This window comes from Triticum urartu, chromosome 1A (genome assembly GCF_056163025.1).
Source record: "Triticum urartu cultivar PI428250 chromosome 1A, HENAU_Tu73, whole genome shotgun sequence".
NCBI classification, from domain to species: Eukaryota; Viridiplantae; Streptophyta; class Magnoliopsida; order Poales; family Poaceae; genus Triticum; species Triticum urartu.
This window is the reverse complement of record NC_141873.1, coordinates 59,361,795-59,378,614: the sequence shown is the minus strand read 5'-3', so window position 1 is coordinate 59,378,614 and position 16,820 is coordinate 59,361,795. Positions and strand designations below refer to the sequence as shown.

General features: G+C 46.2%; 1 protein-coding gene across 2 annotated transcripts; it reads right to left on the bottom strand.

Moving 5' to 3' along the window:
- Nucleotides 1-592: 592 nt before the first annotated feature.
- On the bottom strand, nucleotides 593-5,461 carry LOC125546237 (uncharacterized). Of its 2 annotated transcripts, XM_087546857.1 has the most exons (4): nucleotides 2,822-5,461; nucleotides 2,352-2,739; nucleotides 1,623-1,720; nucleotides 593-942 (listed from the first exon to the last, which is right to left on the bottom strand). In XM_087546857.1, the coding sequence occupies exons 1-2, from the start codon at nucleotides 5,232-5,234 to the stop codon at nucleotides 2,588-2,590; spliced, it is 2,565 nt and encodes an 854-aa protein (XP_087402983.1). In that variant the 5' UTR covers nucleotides 5,235-5,461; the 3' UTR covers nucleotides 593-942; nucleotides 1,623-1,720; nucleotides 2,352-2,587. The 2 variants fall into 2 exon arrangements, with proteins under 2 accessions (XP_087402983.1, XP_087402986.1); XM_087546860.1 differs by having other exon boundaries at nucleotides 2,352-5,461.
- Between the last annotated feature and the right edge of the window lie 11,359 nt (nucleotides 5,462-16,820).

The window sequence follows — 16,820 nt, the reverse complement described above, 5'->3', positions numbered from 1 at the left end:
TAGGGTCTCCAAGAGGCGTCCGCCGAAATAGCTCGTGTTAGCTTTGTGAATTTTTTTTTTCATTTTTGCTTTTTTAGCATATCTCATTTGTCGGGGTAAGTTCGAAACACACACCATGTGATGCCGAGTCAAAAGCTTTCAACTTCAGAGCGATCAAAGGGACCTGCATCGCTGAGATGGCATCGTTGGCTCACATAGAATTTTTGCATTTCTGCAAGTGGTCGGCAGAGAGGCATGTGCTCCCTGAAAATATGTAAGGAGATGACCCTCACTTTTACAATTGATCAGTGCTGCATTAAACAATAGTTACTGGGAAAGAAAATTATAGGGAAAAAAGAAGGAAGGATAGGATTAGGATTAGGATTAGGATGGCAACGACAACTTATTCTCTGTGCAGGGTGGTAAAACACAGATGCTAGCATCCCGCAAAAAAAAAAACACAGATGCTAGCAAATGGATATACTGGATTAAGCCACCGTGATTTATCAGTCCGAAAAAGAAGGGCCAAGTAAACTTTATACAGTACAATAGCTAAATTATATAAAAAGAATAAGTAAATCCTCCAGTTCAATGACAAGCAAATACTTGTTCGTACGAGAAAACACTTTCCTCATCACATGAGAGAACAATTTGATAACCTAATAAGAATAGTTCTGAAGAGCATATTAGCTCAGTAAACATAAAAATCTTGCAGTAGGTAACTAGGGCTGAATTTGGCAATTATTTCCTAAACAAAAATTGAGATTGCATAATACAAACTTTTAAGACCTTAAATATATTATCAGGTGCAACCCATGCATAAGATGTAGACTGACAGCCTGGCTTTGGTTAGGGCACCATATCAGCATGACGAATTCTCCCGAAATCATGATTGACACACTGCTGCTTTGTGGGTGAATCTACATCACAGACGAAGAAATAGCATATTTAAGGGGCTCTGAGCTGCACAGTTTGGAAACACGGAGTCAGATCAGGAAGGACACATACATACACATAAGTGATGGCGAAAAATCAGGTATTGATCCTGGGAGATTGAGGTGAGATAGATCCCTCGAAATGCAAAGTAACACGAAGCTCTTAGAAACAAAGGTTTAAGTATGATAGAATAAATTCCCCTGATTTGCACAATGAGCTTTTGCATTGAGATGTTTAGTACTCCCTCCATTCACTTTTGAAGACGTTTTAGACATTTAAGACAGCACCTAAAACAGTTCAATTTCAGCTGTCCTAAACGACTTACAAAAGTGAACGGAGGGAGTACTACTTCAAGCTCAAAAACAAAAAAGAACTCAACTCGAGGTTTGACATGCGTACCATGTTTGAAAAAGTCAGACAAATATTGTTTAACAATAAAATACAAAGATAATTTTAACTTTTTACAAGCATGTAGTTTAAGTTCCTATGGTAATTTGCTAATGTAGTTTAGAAAGAGACATAGCATTGAGCAGTCAATGGCCATAAAGGGCAGCCCGGTGCATATAGCTCCCGCTTGCGCAGGGTCCGGGGAAGGGTCAATGGCCATACATGTCCAGAAATGCAAGCACTGTTAATTCAGAGACTAACAACTAAGGCAAGAATATGTTCTATGAGGAAGTCTGAAAAGATATATTTATAGAACGTACATGTTGGAGCAACGTTAGATGACCAGAAGTGCCAATTTCACTAACCAATCCACTGGATGACAAGATAACAATTTACTTTCTCTTCACAGAAACTTCATCTGGAGAAAAATGTGCAGGTTCAGTTAGCAAGATGAAAAACAATGTTCTCAAGGTATAAATAGCAAGAAAATAACGAGCTCTCATCAGTTATGATGTCGAGATGTTTTATACTCCTGTGTATGGCTTTAATCTAAATATGTATGCCAAGATACTTCAGAGATGTGATCTGCCTCTCCCAAGGAGTTCAGAATGATTTCAGTTTTAGCAGGGATGACATGTAAATTACCTTGAGTTTTGTTAGATGGCCTACAAAAGATGATGGTCTTTCTCAGAAGCTGTCCATCCAGCTTTACCAAATTATTGGAGCTGGTATAATTTATTGTTTTTTTATCTAATTAAATGTCAATGCATAATGTTGCTGGAACTTCTAGTTTTTTAATGCTACTACAAGTGAGGAAAGCTTCCTGGAAAAAAATAGAATGATAACAAGAATAAACTGTGGACATACTTACATTTTTTTAATTAGCTAGTGCTACAACTAAAGGTATATATACAAAACCATAAGAAAATTAGATCACTACACAATGCTCATTCTGTCTTTTCTGGGAGTAAATATTCATTCATCATAAACTGGAGGATGTACAGGAGACTGAATGAAAGTTCAAACTTTATGTACACAGGTTTCAATACCTCAAGATCGGTCAGGTAGTAAAATCATCAAGCTCCTGGTGCTGGGGGGTTCAGAGAACGCCAAACAGCTTGATGATGTAGAATAGTTCATTGATTTTACTATAACTGCCATCGGCCCAAAACACACTTGATATGCTGAGGTTCAGAGAACTCCAAATAGCTTGATATCTTTTACCATTAGCAAACACATCACACACCAGATGGCCCATGCGTGGAGGTGGCGTACGGATTAGGATTTAGGAGCGATGTCCATAGGATACACGCCCAGCAGCTAAGCACCGACCAGAACACCATGGTGGCAGTGTGGCACCATCACCCAGCTCAATCTTGGTGAGGCACTTGTCCACACCGTTGAGAGGGAGGAGCTCCAAACCACACGAACACTTATCTGCTGATTCCAGTGCATCAACTAACTCCACCGAAGAATTGGTATTTTACAGGGAGCAATTGTATTTGTTCACGATATTTACCTTTCCCAGAAAACAGAGACAACAACAATGAACAAGTTGAAGCTTCAAGTGAGATGCTCTTGCCATCAACTTTAGACATATAATTTCCGGCCTTGACTATCTCCCCCTTCTCCAATAACGTTCTAATAGTATCATTTAAAAGACGAGAGCAAGGAGCACAACCACTCCTCTCCATTGATAAGAACATACTGTCAGCTTCTTCCACTGATCCTTCTTTTAGAAGATTTCGTATCATTATGCCGTATGTAGAGGCATTGGGCACCAACCCGCTGTCTGATATTGCAGCAAACAAATCTTTAGCTTCTTCTCTTCTCTGAACAGTGTACATTGAATTAATCATGGTATTGAGTGTTGTGATATTGAACTTTACATTAATTGTGTGTAATTTCTGGAACATGACGATTGCTTCGTCGGTGCAATTATTTCTACAAAGTCCTTTAAGAATTATGTTGTATGTGGACAAGCTCACTGTTGTTCCACATCCGATCAACTCATGGAGCATTTTCTTGGCAGCAACGGTTCTCCCAGCACGAAATAATCCATCCAGTATGATGTTATATGTAACAGTTGTAGGTTTAATTTTCTTATGTGACATTTCTCTGAACAGATTCAACCCATCATCGATCCTTCCACTCTTAAAATAACCATTGACAAGTGTATTATATGTAAAGATATCAGGCTCAATGCCGGCTGATATCATGACATCTAGTACACTGACTGCTTTGCCCATCTCACCGACTAGGCAATATCCATCAATCAGCGTATTAAACATAATGATGTCAGATCTCTCCCCTATGTCTTTAACCAAGTCAAAGATATGGTGTGCATCCATAACCCTTCCTTCTTTGCATAGACTGTGTACTATTGAACTGAAGAATGCAATGTTTGGACGAGGAATACCTTTATTCATCATTTCAGAAATCAACTCCTTCGCTTTCACCAAATCACCATGTGTACATAAGCCCTGAACTAGGGAGTGATAAACAACTGTGTTCGGTTGTACTCCCGTACCAATCATCTCACTGAACTTATTCATTGCATCAGCCAGCCTACCCATTCTGCAAAGTGAAGCTATCACAGTTGAATAGGTGACTACATTTGGATTGACTCCTTGTCCTGGCATTTCAGTAAATATGAGCATAGCTTCGTCCATCATTCCTCGTTTAGCATATGCATCAATTAATATGTTGAAAAATTGGCAGTTGGCTACAATACCGTCGCCTTCCATTGACTTAAAGAGACTCATCATATCAGGAAAGCTTCCTTCATTGGCATACCCATGAAGAAGAGTGGTGTAGGAGATGATATCAGGCTTGTGGCCCTTTGCAGACATGGAATGAAAAATTTCTGCAGCTTCTTTGCTTCTTCCATGCTTGCAAAGGGAGTCAATGAACGAGTTCCAAGTGACAATATCTGGTATAAGACCACTGCTTGTCATTTCTCTGAACAGTTTAGTCGCCTCTTTCCACTGGCCCAAAGTGGAATATCCATGGATCATGCTAGTATATGTCACTTTATTCGGTTGAACGCCGTTATCAACCATCTGCCGAAGGAACAACTCTGCATTGTCCATTGCTCGGGCCTTGCACAATGCATTGATAACCGAGTTATATGTCACCACATTAGGCACAAACCCTTGCTTCGTCATTTCATGGAATAGATTGCAGGCCTTGCCTATTTTTCCTTCCTTAAAGAAGCCATGGATGACGGTGTTATATGTGACCACGTCAGGGGAGCACACACCTTCTTCTTTCGCCATCATCCGGAGCAGGTAGAGCGCCTGCTGGCTCCTGTTATCATCACATAAGCTCTTCAGGACAATGGCGTATGAGAAGGCATCAGGCACACACCCCAGCTCGGTCATCCTATGAAGCAGCACTTTCACAGCGTCGTCTGCCCGTTTAGCGCAGCACAGGCACTTGAGGACAGTGTTGGCGACGATCTTGTCTGCCTTCAGGCCCGTCCTTAGGAGGCGGCCGAAGAAGGCGAGCCCAAGTTCCGGACGACGCATGCGGCAGCAGCAGTTCATGAGGACGCCGTACGTGAAGATGGTGGGCGGCGCCACCCGCATGCCGGCTTCTTCTCGGCAGACACGGTTGAAGAGGGAGAGGGCGAGAGCGGGGCCGTCTCTGCAGGCTTCGGAGGGCGTGGCACGGGTGAGGGCGGCAAGGAATCCGTTGAGGGGGCGCTCGGGGACCGGGGTGGCCTGCTGAAACAATTCGTCGAACAGGTGGTGTGCGTCTTGCGGGCTGAGCGTTCCGGCGCGGACACGCTCCGTGGCCGCCGCAAAGGCGGCGCGGGGAGACCGGGAGGGTGTGGGTCGTGAGGTGGAAGAGGAGAGGCGGCGGCGGAGGCGGATGCGGGACATGGGCGTGGTGAAGCAGGAGCAATGGCGGAGGCGGAGGCGGGACATCGGCGAGATGGGAGAGGAGCAGCCGCGGTGGGACGTCGGCTAGGGAGAGGAGGAGTTGCGGAGGCGGAAGCCGGACGTCGGCTAGGAGGAGGAGGACGACGACGATGAGCGGCGGCGGAGGCGGGACGCTCGGCGCGTGAGCCGTCGGGGCGGCGCGCGAGGGGGGCCGTTACAGTTGCGGGAGCGTGTTCAATTTAGGTCTGCGCTACGCGAACCTCTTTTTACCGGATACGGTACCTACCGGCAAACCATCTGCCACTCAAATGCGAAATGATTCGTGCTATAAAAAAACCCACAGACAATGTATAAATGTATATACTAAAAATCTATCTTTTGTATCTTTATTAATAATCAAATTAATGTCAGATGAAAGAGGCCCATGTCAGCAATATAGTTATACTTAACGCATGCATGATCCATTCTCTCTCCTCATTCTCATGTACTGAAAATGCATCACATGTCAGACTAATTCATGCCCTTTATTTTCTCTTTGGCAATTTCATTCATTCATATATTTTAAACTACAACTTGATTTTTAAAACTTTTTATATATTTGAACTCCTGATGCCAAGACCTTTAGAAAAAGATCAACCTTGAATACATTCAAACATCTTTTAATTTCAACATTTCAAATGAGTGAAACATGTTTTGTGGAATACACGAAATAAGTATTTGAGTGAAACCAAAATTTTCAAATGAGTACATTCTGTTTTCATGCATATGAAACAAATTTCATTGTGAAATATTTTTAACTTGTTATTTAGAAAATGTGAAACTAGTTATTTTAAAACATGTGAGACAGATTATTTCAATTTTTTTAATAAATGAGTGAAATCTATTTCATGAAGCGAGTGAAAATGGTTTTCCATTTCATTTAATTTTCACTTATTTCAAGTTAAAATTTATATTTCAAACATTTGAAACTTACTTTTGAGATGATTGAAATATATTTGAATATATTTCGTAAATACAAAGTGGAATTAGTTTTTGAGATATTTTTTGTAATGAGTGAAATCGGTTTTATGAAATGGGTTATATCAATTAACTGAAATATGTTTTTTGAATTCAATGATACCAATTTTATGAATTGAATGAAATCGTTGTTTGAATGAGTGAAATCGTTTTTGAAATGAGTGAAATATAATTTTTGAAATGAGCGTAATCTGTTTTATGAAGCGGGCGATTTTTTTTCTTTTCAATTGAGTGAAATTGGTTTTTTTGAAATAATTGAAATGCGTTATTTGAAACAAGTGACATCAAATGAGTGAAGTTAGTTTTATGAAATAATTTAAGTTTATTTTTGTGACATATACCAGCTTCTTGAAACAAGAATATTTTTATTTTCAAATGAGTGAAATTAGCTTTTTAAATTATTGAAACATGTATTTCTTTCAATTGAAACGACTCAAATCAGTTGTATCAAATGAGTGAAATGTGTTGTTAGATTCAATGAGTGAAATCAGTTTTCTGAAATGTTTGAAATAAATTTTTGAATGAGTGATATCCATCATTTTGAATGGGCCTAAATCTATCTTTTGAAAATGAGTGAAATATGTTTATTCAAATGATTTGAAAATGAGCAAAACACTTGAAAAAACTAGAAAAAATGTTGTCCTATCAATATATCCGTATCTCTGTGAGTTCCATATTCCAGTTTATGAAAATGAGTGAAACACTAGGAAAAACTTCTATGACATAGTGAAACAATATAATGTTTTATGAAAGTGATTTCAAACAAAATTGAAATACATAAAATAAAATATATTTCAAACATATCCAAAATTGATCTTGTTCTGAAGGTCTTGTCACCATGAATTCAAATATATAAAATGTTTCAATAATAGACATTTGATTCAAAAGATATGAATCAATATTAATATGAGGAGAAAAATAAAAGCATGTCATATGTATGGCTTGAGAGAATGCATGCATGCATGCACCGTTCTCTCCCCTCTAACTCTCTTTCTTCTGTAAAGCTGACAATATCTGACACCAGTACATGTATTACTATGTCCAATCTAATATCTGAAAATAGAGTATAAGATATGCACAGATTTTAACAAAAGTGATGGATGGTGGATTGGCTACCGGTACATACCAGCACCGGTAAAATAACTTAGTCAGTCTGCGCTATGGAATACTATGGGATTTATGTTTACATTCACGAATATGGGATCTTGGCAGCGTTCCAACGTACTACGAGCATGCCAGGTTAGGCCAACTCTACCGCGCAATCTCAAACGGACGTTCGTTTCGTTCGGATTCTGTCCGTTTGGGTAGGGAGATGGAGTCGTGTTCGGACATGTCCTGGGATGCGGTGGCCGTGCGCCCAGCGCGTGGTCGCATCCGTTTACCCCCATCATGTCTGTGTCTATTTAAAAAAAGAGAAACGTTTCAAATGCCAAGCCCTAGTTCATCAGGGCAGCGGCCTACACGTCCATCGCCAGCAACAGTCAGCGGCCGGCAACACAGTCAGCCTCCAAAATGAATAGTTGTCCTCGCCGGCAACACAGCCAGCGGCCGGCAACACAGCCGGCCTCCAAAATGAAAGTTTTTCTCGTCGGCACACAGCCAGCGGCCCAGCGGGCGGGCGACACCCATGCCAGCCTCCAAAAAGAACGGGCACGGCCGATCGGACAACCTAGTTCAGGCCGTCGGCGTCGAGCATCTCCTTTTGCCTGGCCTCGAACCAGGCTCTCGTCTTCTCGCTCATCTTGGACAAGTCCACGCTCATGATCGCAAGGGCCACCTCCTTCGCTTTGGTGGCGGCATTGGTGGCCTCGATGTCGAGCTGCCTCTGCCTGGCTTTGACATTGTCGGCCTCGATGCCGAGCTGCCTTTGCCGGACGCCTCCTCCATGTCGTGCTGCCTTTGCCGGGCTGCCTCCTCCATGCCGAGCTTCCTTCTCTTGGCCGCCTCCTACATCTCAAGCTTCTTCCTTTGAAGGTCTAGGTATTGCTTCATTTTCTCGTCCTTGCTTTGCCGCTTCTTCTCGTCCCTCACATCCTTTTGAGACATCGCCATGCAAAGTGTCATGCAATGCCATGGATGAGGCATCACGTATGTCGTCAACCTTGGAGTTGGTCTTGCCCCTCGTCCTCTTGCACGCCTCGCCATCTCCACCTCCGGCGAACTTGGTCATCTTCATGCCTATCTTCCTTTGAAGTTTACGGTATTGGTCCTTGAACTTAGGGCAATTGTTGATGATTGTCCAACAATCACTACAGGAAACAACTAATTTGCCGTCAGGGAGCGTCTTTGCCGTCAGCTTTTTCTCGGATAGACGGCAAAGAAATGATTTGCCGTCATTAGCAGACGGCAAAGAAATAACAGACGGCAAAGAATCTTTGACGTCTGTCGAAAAAATCACAGACGGTAAAGAGCTCACATTGCCGTCTGCAACAAAAATCACAGACGGCAAAGAATCTTTGCCATCTGTGTTTGGTTTGGCAGACGACAAAGATTCTTTGCCGTCTGTTTTTTTGGCAGACGGCAAAGTGAGCTTTTTGCCGTCTGTATTTTCTTTCGCTGACGGCAAAGAGAAAGCACACCACATGGATCGATCACACAGATCAATGACTTGGCAGCATCCTACCCGCACATCCCACATACGGATCCACCCCACGGGCAACCGGCCCCCACCACTCACCACGATCCACCCCACGCGCAACCGGCCCCCACCACTCACCACGACCCACCCCCACCTTATCCTCTCGTAACCCCCCTCTCTCTGTACCTTATCCTCTCGTAGGCCTCTCTCTCGTGCCCCTCTCTCTCTGTTTCACGTCGCAGGAACCCGCCGCGGCTCGCCCACCGGCTGCCGCCGCTACTCGCCACCCCGGCCACCGCTCCGCCACTCGCCGTCCGCACCGTGTTTCCTCTCCCCCGCCGCCGGCCTCCGCCCGCATCCGGCCTCTACCCGTCTCCACGTGTCGCCGGACTCCGCCCACATCCGTCTTCTGCCTGTCTTCGCGCGCCGCTGGCCTCTGCCCGCATCCGGGCTCGGCCGGTCCCCGCGCGACGCCATCCTCCGCTCGCAACCGGCCTCTGCTCGTCTCCGCGCGCCGCCGGGGTCTGCCTCCGTTGCTATCCTCTTCCTCCCTCTCTTCCTTCTCTCGATCTGCGGGCCTCCACCTCCGCTGCTCCCCTGTGCCGGCGGCGGGGCTTGGCGTTGACGGAGTTGGTGGGGTCCGATGGATCCAGCGACCGGACGACGGTGGCGAGCTCCGCCTCGGCGGCGGACGGATTGAGCTCCTCGGGCGTCCAAGGTGGCATCTGTGTGCTCCTGTCCATGGAGAAAGGAAGGAGAAGGGGCATAGCTGCTGGTTGCTGCTGCTCCAGTGAGGCGCGGCGTCCAGATCGAACTCATGTACTGTAGTGTAATCTGTTCGGCTTGTGAAATATAGTTTTGATTTGGATCTGATGATGTATATATACTATGTAAATAGAGTAGTTTTGTGTTGTGAAATCCAATCATTTTTGGAACAGCAGATGTTGATAATGTGGTGTTCGTTTCCCATCGCCTCTGCACTTGGACAATTTATTCATATTTTTTAAAACAAAAAAGAGTGTTTGCCGTCTGTGATATTTGATGCTGACAGCAAAGACGCAGTTTGACTGACGGCAAAGACCATATTCTTTGCTGTCTATTATTTCTTAGTTGACGGCAAAATAGGTGATTAGCTGACGGCAAAGAATTTGCCGTCAGTGCGATGAATTGCTGATGGCAAAGCTCTCTTTGCCGGCATTTTCTTTGCCGTCAGCAAACTGACGGCAAAATCTTTGTCGTCTGTTTTTAGGCCTTTCCCGTCTGTTTCTCGCAGACGAAAAATTAGCTGTTTCATGTAGTGAATGCGTAAGAGTGAATGGCTTGTCATTATGCCGGGCCTTGAATGCCTCCAAAGATTGAAATGCCTACACCACATGATGAACAACAATTGAACATGCAAACATATAGAAGGCCGAAGTCTCATGGCCGTAGCAAGGAAAGGCCTAGGATGGGGAGAGCATACCATGTCCCCAACACCGAGACCACTCACGGGTCGTCCTTCAACGCTCTCAAATGCGGCGCAATACTTGTTGCACTCTTGTTGGATGAACAACCACCTCTTTTGAATCGATGTGATGCCACGGTTGCTTGTAATTTGGTAGGGTTCAAACATCTTCCTTTCATGGAATGTTTTGTGGACTCTTGTCCAAAAAACGAGGCCCTTTTGTTACGCGTCGGTCTTCGGATCTTGGCTAATCTCCATCCAACATTGGCAAATCAACTTGTCCTCGTCTTGGGTATATGACCCCGTGCAAATGTGCTTCCTCCTCTTTTGTGCTTCTGCTCTTTGGATGAGCTCGTCGATGAACAATGGCTCACCACTAATATCAACGTCATTGCCTTCTTCTTCACCACCATCACCTTCGCAAATAGATGTCATCGTCTTCATGCCACGAGTCACCATGGTCGTAGTCAGCACGGTCGTCAGCCTCTTCATCGGGGACGAACTGGGCGCGGCCATCCCGACTTTGGGTCTCCTCGGGGTCGTAGGCACGGCCATGCCCACCCTCAAAGATCACGTCCTCCATGTACTAGTTGTAGAAGGGGTCGTCGACCGGTGGCGTTGGTGTTGGCATTCCGTCAAAGAAGACGCGGCCGGCCGTCATGGTGCCCGTGAACGGTGCCTTATGCTTGCTTTCTTAGCATCTCGACGGACGGCCGGCCGCCGCTGCTGGACCCAGGTGTGACGTTGAGGTCGATGGCGGCCGAGGGGCGCGGTGTGGACGGCGTGATCATGCCAACGTCCGGCGACCCCGAGAAACGGGTCTGGCCGTCGTGCCTTGGCGGAGGAAAGCCGGGCGACATGGGCATGGTCCGCGACGTCGGTGACTGGCAGTGCGGAGGCCGGGCGACCGACGAGCCTGTGCTCGCCGGGCCGACGGCCGTTGCAAGGAAACCGACCGGACGGCCAATGCCAAGCATGAGGAGGGCGTGCGCTTTGTTGACGATGTCCTCCTTCTCGTCGACCGCGGCCTCCATCGCATCGCGCTCGGCAGCGAACTTGGCCGCGGAGGCATTGACCTTGACGACCGCCCTCCGGTTCCTCCTCTTTGCCGATTCTGCGTCCAACTTGGCGATCTCCTCCGGCGTGCACTCCGACCGCGGCTTCCTTGGCGCCTTGGCCGCCTTCTTCTTCGCATTTCCAGGTGGGTCGACGGCCAGGCCGCCGGAATTCGGCTGGGCGCCGGCCATGGAGGGGGAGGGAGGGGCGGCGGGAGGGACGTGGGAGGGTTTTGGGGAAATGGCGCCAAATGGGGCGTGGGGGGGTTGCTTTCTTCCACCGACAGGCGGGCCAGGGGAAGACAAGCGCGCGCGTCCCGCCTGTCCGTGCGCTGTCTGTTTCACCCCAAAATCGGCGCAAACTTGGGCCGGGGATGAGTCGAAAGCGGACAGAAAATGGGCAAAAGTCTGTTTGCGCCCGCGCGCTGGGCCGTCTGGTTTGTCTGTTTTACTCCAAACGGACGGGGCCGAACAGAATGAGGTCGCGCAGTGGAGTTGGCCTTACATTCATAAGAAGGCATCCAACGCCCGTCCCTCAGATCGCCGTGTCCGAATTTGTGCAAACTAGCATCAAAGTCTGGGCCCACCCAAACTTAGTGCCATGCGTCCCGCTCTAGAATGATCACCACGCATTTTGGCTGGTCCGGCGCTCTATAGCGGACGCGACTCGACGGCCTCGACACCGATCAAAGAGACGTGATCGCGTGGGAGGGCGGCGCCGCTTTAATGCGGACGCGGTGACCGATAAGCCTTACTCCGGCCGCTATGTTGCATTGAACTGGCGTTGTTTTACATACCCCAACTATTTAAGCAGGGTGTGGCCAATGCACATCTCATATCCTCTCCACACCCTGCCGAGGAGCTTCTCTCCTTTCGGCTCACCACTGTCACCACTCCTCTCTGTTAGAAGGGAGAGAGATGGATTATTGCGGAATATGATGGATGTTGTATTGAGCCTCTCGGGTGATTTATATAGAGTACAAGGTTTGGAGGGCAAAAAGCCTCTCTTAGAGATAAGGCAGGAGATGATTACAAATCATAGTCTACCATATACAAAGATATGCCTATATACTCTAACATCCTCCCGCAGTCGTAGTGGTAGCGGCGCAGACAACAGGAGCGTCGCGGACGGTCAGACTGGAGAGAATAGCAGCCGACAAGCTGACATCCCCCCGCAGTCATAGCGGTAGCGTCGTGGACGGTGTCGCGTCGCGGACACGTTGACTGTAGAGGAAGTCGGCGAGTTGCGCAAGCGGATGATAGCCCTTTGTGCCGATGTCGAGGTAGCCGAGAGTGTAGGATGGTGTAGCCGTGGTTGAGGTAGCCATGCGAAGAACGCCGTGATCGATGTCGGGTCGGGATAGCTGGTGTCGACGTAGTCGCCGTGGAGCCGCAGAAGAAGAGCAGCGGCGGCTAGAGAAGAAGCGAGGCGGCGGTGCTCGAAGTAGGCGATAATGAACCCTACAGCGTGACGAAGACCGACGCGAACGGTGATGTTCCTGCGCCAAGGGAGACGGCGCAGCGCATATCACGTGAAAGTCAACGCGCGTGAACGGCGGTGGACCGCGGGCTGCAGAGTTACGGCCCGAAGGGGCGACGCAAGAGCGGCGAGCAAGTCAGGGCGACGGCGGGAAAGACCTCAGAGCGGCGGCGTTGACCGCGTGCCACGCTCGCTACAGCCCTATGGGGCAACGCAGCGGCAGCGCGAGGGTCGTTGCAGCCACGAAGACGGCCTAGCGCGGGCGGCCTTGTGACGGCGATGGACCGCGGGCCATGGCACTACGGCCCGAAGGGGCGACGCAGCTGCAGCAGGCGGATCGGTGCAGCCGCGAAAAAAACCACGCGGCGGTGACACAGAACACGCACCACGCTCACTATGGTCCGACAAGGCAACGCAGTGGCAGCATAAGGATCGGTGCAATCATGGGGATGACCTGTGGCGACGACGGACCATGGGCCGTGGCATTATGGTCTGAAAAGGCGATGCAGCGGCAGCGTGGGGGTTGATACAATTACGGAAAAACCCATTGACGGCGATGTAACGATCTGAAGGGACGATGCAACGGCAGCCGATTGCTTCGATCAGCGAAAAGACGTGTAAACTTGATGTTGATCTCCACTTAATCTTACGGAGACGTGCATCGGGTGATCCGCTCGGACGCGCGATGAGCAAAATTGAGAAGACACGGACGAGCGATGGTGCAAATCGACTACAGCCGTGTAACACGTCCTTGTCCAGAACGTGCACCCGTGCATCGGTGCATGTGTCTTCGTACGGCGGACGCCAGCTTAGCCGCAGCCACACTAGTGCATGCGCGTGAGCGGCAGCAGCGCAGGACTCGCGAGGAGCCGCCGCGTCAATCAGGGCTACGTCCCAAGTCCTAAGGCAATACTAAATCATTGATAACGCGCGTTGTCGCACTTGTCTATTTTTTTAATAAAATGATAATTATTTTCACTCATATATATTGGCATGAAATATGTATGTTTATTTTATCCACCCTAAAAGAACATGCTACTTACTTCCATAAGTGGCTATTTCTCCATGTTCATATGAGGATGTACCAGCAAATTAGTTCAGATTACAATGAAGAAAAACCATGTTCCTCAAATCGTGTTAACTGGTACAACCAATCCATGCTTTATAGCATGAGAAAACATGTCTACATATACAAGAACACATGATTTATTTGCACACCAAACAAAAAATACAAATCAACACACATATATACCCAAAACCAGAACCCCGAGTATATGGGACTCACCAAAGATGCTCCAGTAGATCAAGGTCTTATGAACTGTAGTGACTATGGCGGCAATGGTCCCCACGAGGATGATGGTTTGGTGGGTCGAATCAAGATAACCATACCTGAATTCTCTGGACGTTGTGCTGACCCGGAGAAATATTTGGAGTGGGAGTTTTAGTTTTTGGTTGTCGAACAAAGGCTGGCAAGCCGGGGTATCTCCCCGTAGCGAGTTAATTCGTGCGTTTTTGTCAAGGAGCTTAAATTATTGCTTTGTGTTTTTGGCGAGGGATTAGAGACGCCGTCTCTAGTTTGTTGCTGATTCGTGGAGGATCGTCCACGTACTTCCTCTCTTGTGTGTGCGTGTTGTTTCTGTGGTGATTGCATCTATCCAATCACGAGCGCCACATCGTTCCTGATGACATCGTACCGTGAAAGATTGGGAAAGCATTCGCGCCCTCGTTTTTTTGTTGAAGGTCGCATCAAGTGGTATCAGAGACCGGCGTTTCTCACGGCACTTCGGAGGTGACGACCGACGCGCCGTCACCAAGGAGCTACTGGAGGCTCTCCAGTGATTTTTTGCTGGAGGAGAAGGGTTATGGTGCTGAACTGTTTCACACCTACTAGATCATTGATGGCGCGCGTTGCCGCGCCCGTCTATTTTTCTAATAGAATGATAGTCATTTTCACTCATATATATTGGCATGAAATATGTATGTTTATTTTATCCACCCTAGAAGAACATGCTACTTACTTCCATAAGTGGCTATTTCTCCATGTTCATATGAGGATGTACCAGCAAATCTAAAAGAAAAGATTGGAAGTCAGAATTATTTCAGATTACAATGAAGAAAAACCATGTTCCTCAAATCGTGTTAACTGGTACAACCAATCCATGCTTTATAGCATGAGAAAACATGTCTACATATACAAGAACACATGATTTATTTGCACACCAAACAAAAAATACAAATCAACACACATGTATACCCAAAACCAGAACCCCGAGTATATGGGACTCACCAAAGATGCTCCAATAGATCAAGGTCTTATGAACTGTAGTACTTGGGGGGGGGGGGGGGTAGAAAGCCCTTGTCATTTTTCATTGGGGAATGAAGGGAGTACTATATATCATTTTAACTTCCATGCTTTGCATTCTGCCGGTACGCCTTTGCAATTGCATTGCATCTTAAGGTGTACTTGCTCATATTTTTGAGGTTGAAGAATTCCATCTGATCTACAATAAGAAAAAAGATCTTAATCACAATATCCAATGTGAGTAGGTTACCATGAAACAAATGGTCAAGTTGTGTTACATGCCAAACATCTTACAATTTCTTACATGGAAGTATCAGCAAAGTGATTAATAGTAAGCTAGATTAATCAAGGAAATAACTACATGCGTAGTCTCCCGAGGAAAGCGATTATAATTGCTCCCTATTAAGCAATAACATTGTGTATACTAATGAAGAAAACAACAACACTACTCAAGGAGAGGCTTTCCTAATATAAGTAAGAGAACAACATCTATCAATTGAGAATCCTAAATTGAGTATGATTATGGAACTGTCCTTACTATATCTTTGAAGTTGGGAAAATAAAACATGTGTATCCAATGAGAATTGCCTAAATTGATTAGTTCTCAGCGCATGTGCATGCATGTATATGTGTCCATGATAATTATGATAACTCCCACACACTACTGGAATCAGGAACTTTGCCGCCAGCCGTTTCTTTGCCGTCAGCTAGCTGATGGCAAAGAGGGTCTTTACCATCAGCTTAAAGAAAACTGATGGCAAAGAAGCAGTTGATGGCAAAGAGGGTGTGCCGTCCAGGCTCTTTGCCGTCAGCCAGCGGATGGCAAAGAAGCCTTTGTCGTAGCCTGTTCAACCGGACGTGTTGAGGTCGGCTGGCTGATGGCAAAGGTCTTTGCTGTCCGCCATGGGTGCCTTTGCCGTCCGCCATGGCTGACGACAAAGTTCTTGATTCCTATAGTGACATGCTAATGGTGGAGCAAAATTAGCTACCTACTTTAAGAATATATTGAGATATAGTTCGCAAAATAAGTTAAGATAAATGACCACCATCATAGTCTTCTTTCAAAAGAACTTTACCCAATTTTATAAATGAGATATACCTAAAGTAAATGGTGAAGAAGATCGCAACCAGCCACTTGATGCTAAGTACGAAGAAAATCCTTAATAGAACAACTGGTAATATTGAGAACTCACTTGCTCAATCCAGGGCTTGATGCATTCAAACAATGTGAGTGCTAGCTTGTATCATGTGGAACAGACCAAATCTTCAAAAACTATTAAGTGTGAAGAAAATCCTTTATAGAACACATTATCGCTGTTTGGTACAAATTAACCACATGGAATGAAATGTAGAAGTGAAGCAGATTGGTACAGGTCTACCATCAGGGCATGGTAAATCTAGACATAGATAGGAATTCACCATGGATAAACTGGATATAAATAGGAGTAGCATGTTTTCCATGCCCCCGGCATACCATATTTTGTGGTCGTTCTTCATGTTTCATACTGTCTTTATTTTTCACACTGCAAATTTCCATGCATCATTTTTACTGTTTCTTTTAAATTTGTGCCAAAAATTAAGAATTGAGATTGAGGAAATTATACAAAGCAAGTAAAACCAGCGTAAAGAAGACCTTTACTGGCAGAAGATGCATATATATTACCTCAACTTCTCAGACAACTAGAATGGATATCTCCCAATTTCAGTCCAATTGCTGACACTGTATTAGAGGAATGTTATTGGAGTTTGTAATTA

Bases quoted from the DNA above. Each gene is read 5' to 3' on its own strand.
- LOC125546237 (XM_087546857.1), bottom strand. From the start codon at position 5,234: ATGTCCCGCCTCCGCCTCCGCCATTGCTCCTGCTTCACCACGCCCATG. The intron at 2,740-2,821 runs GTAAATATCGTG...TGGAATCAGCAG, and splicing joins GTCTCTGTTTTCTGGGAAAG to ATAAGTGTTCGTGTGGTTTG.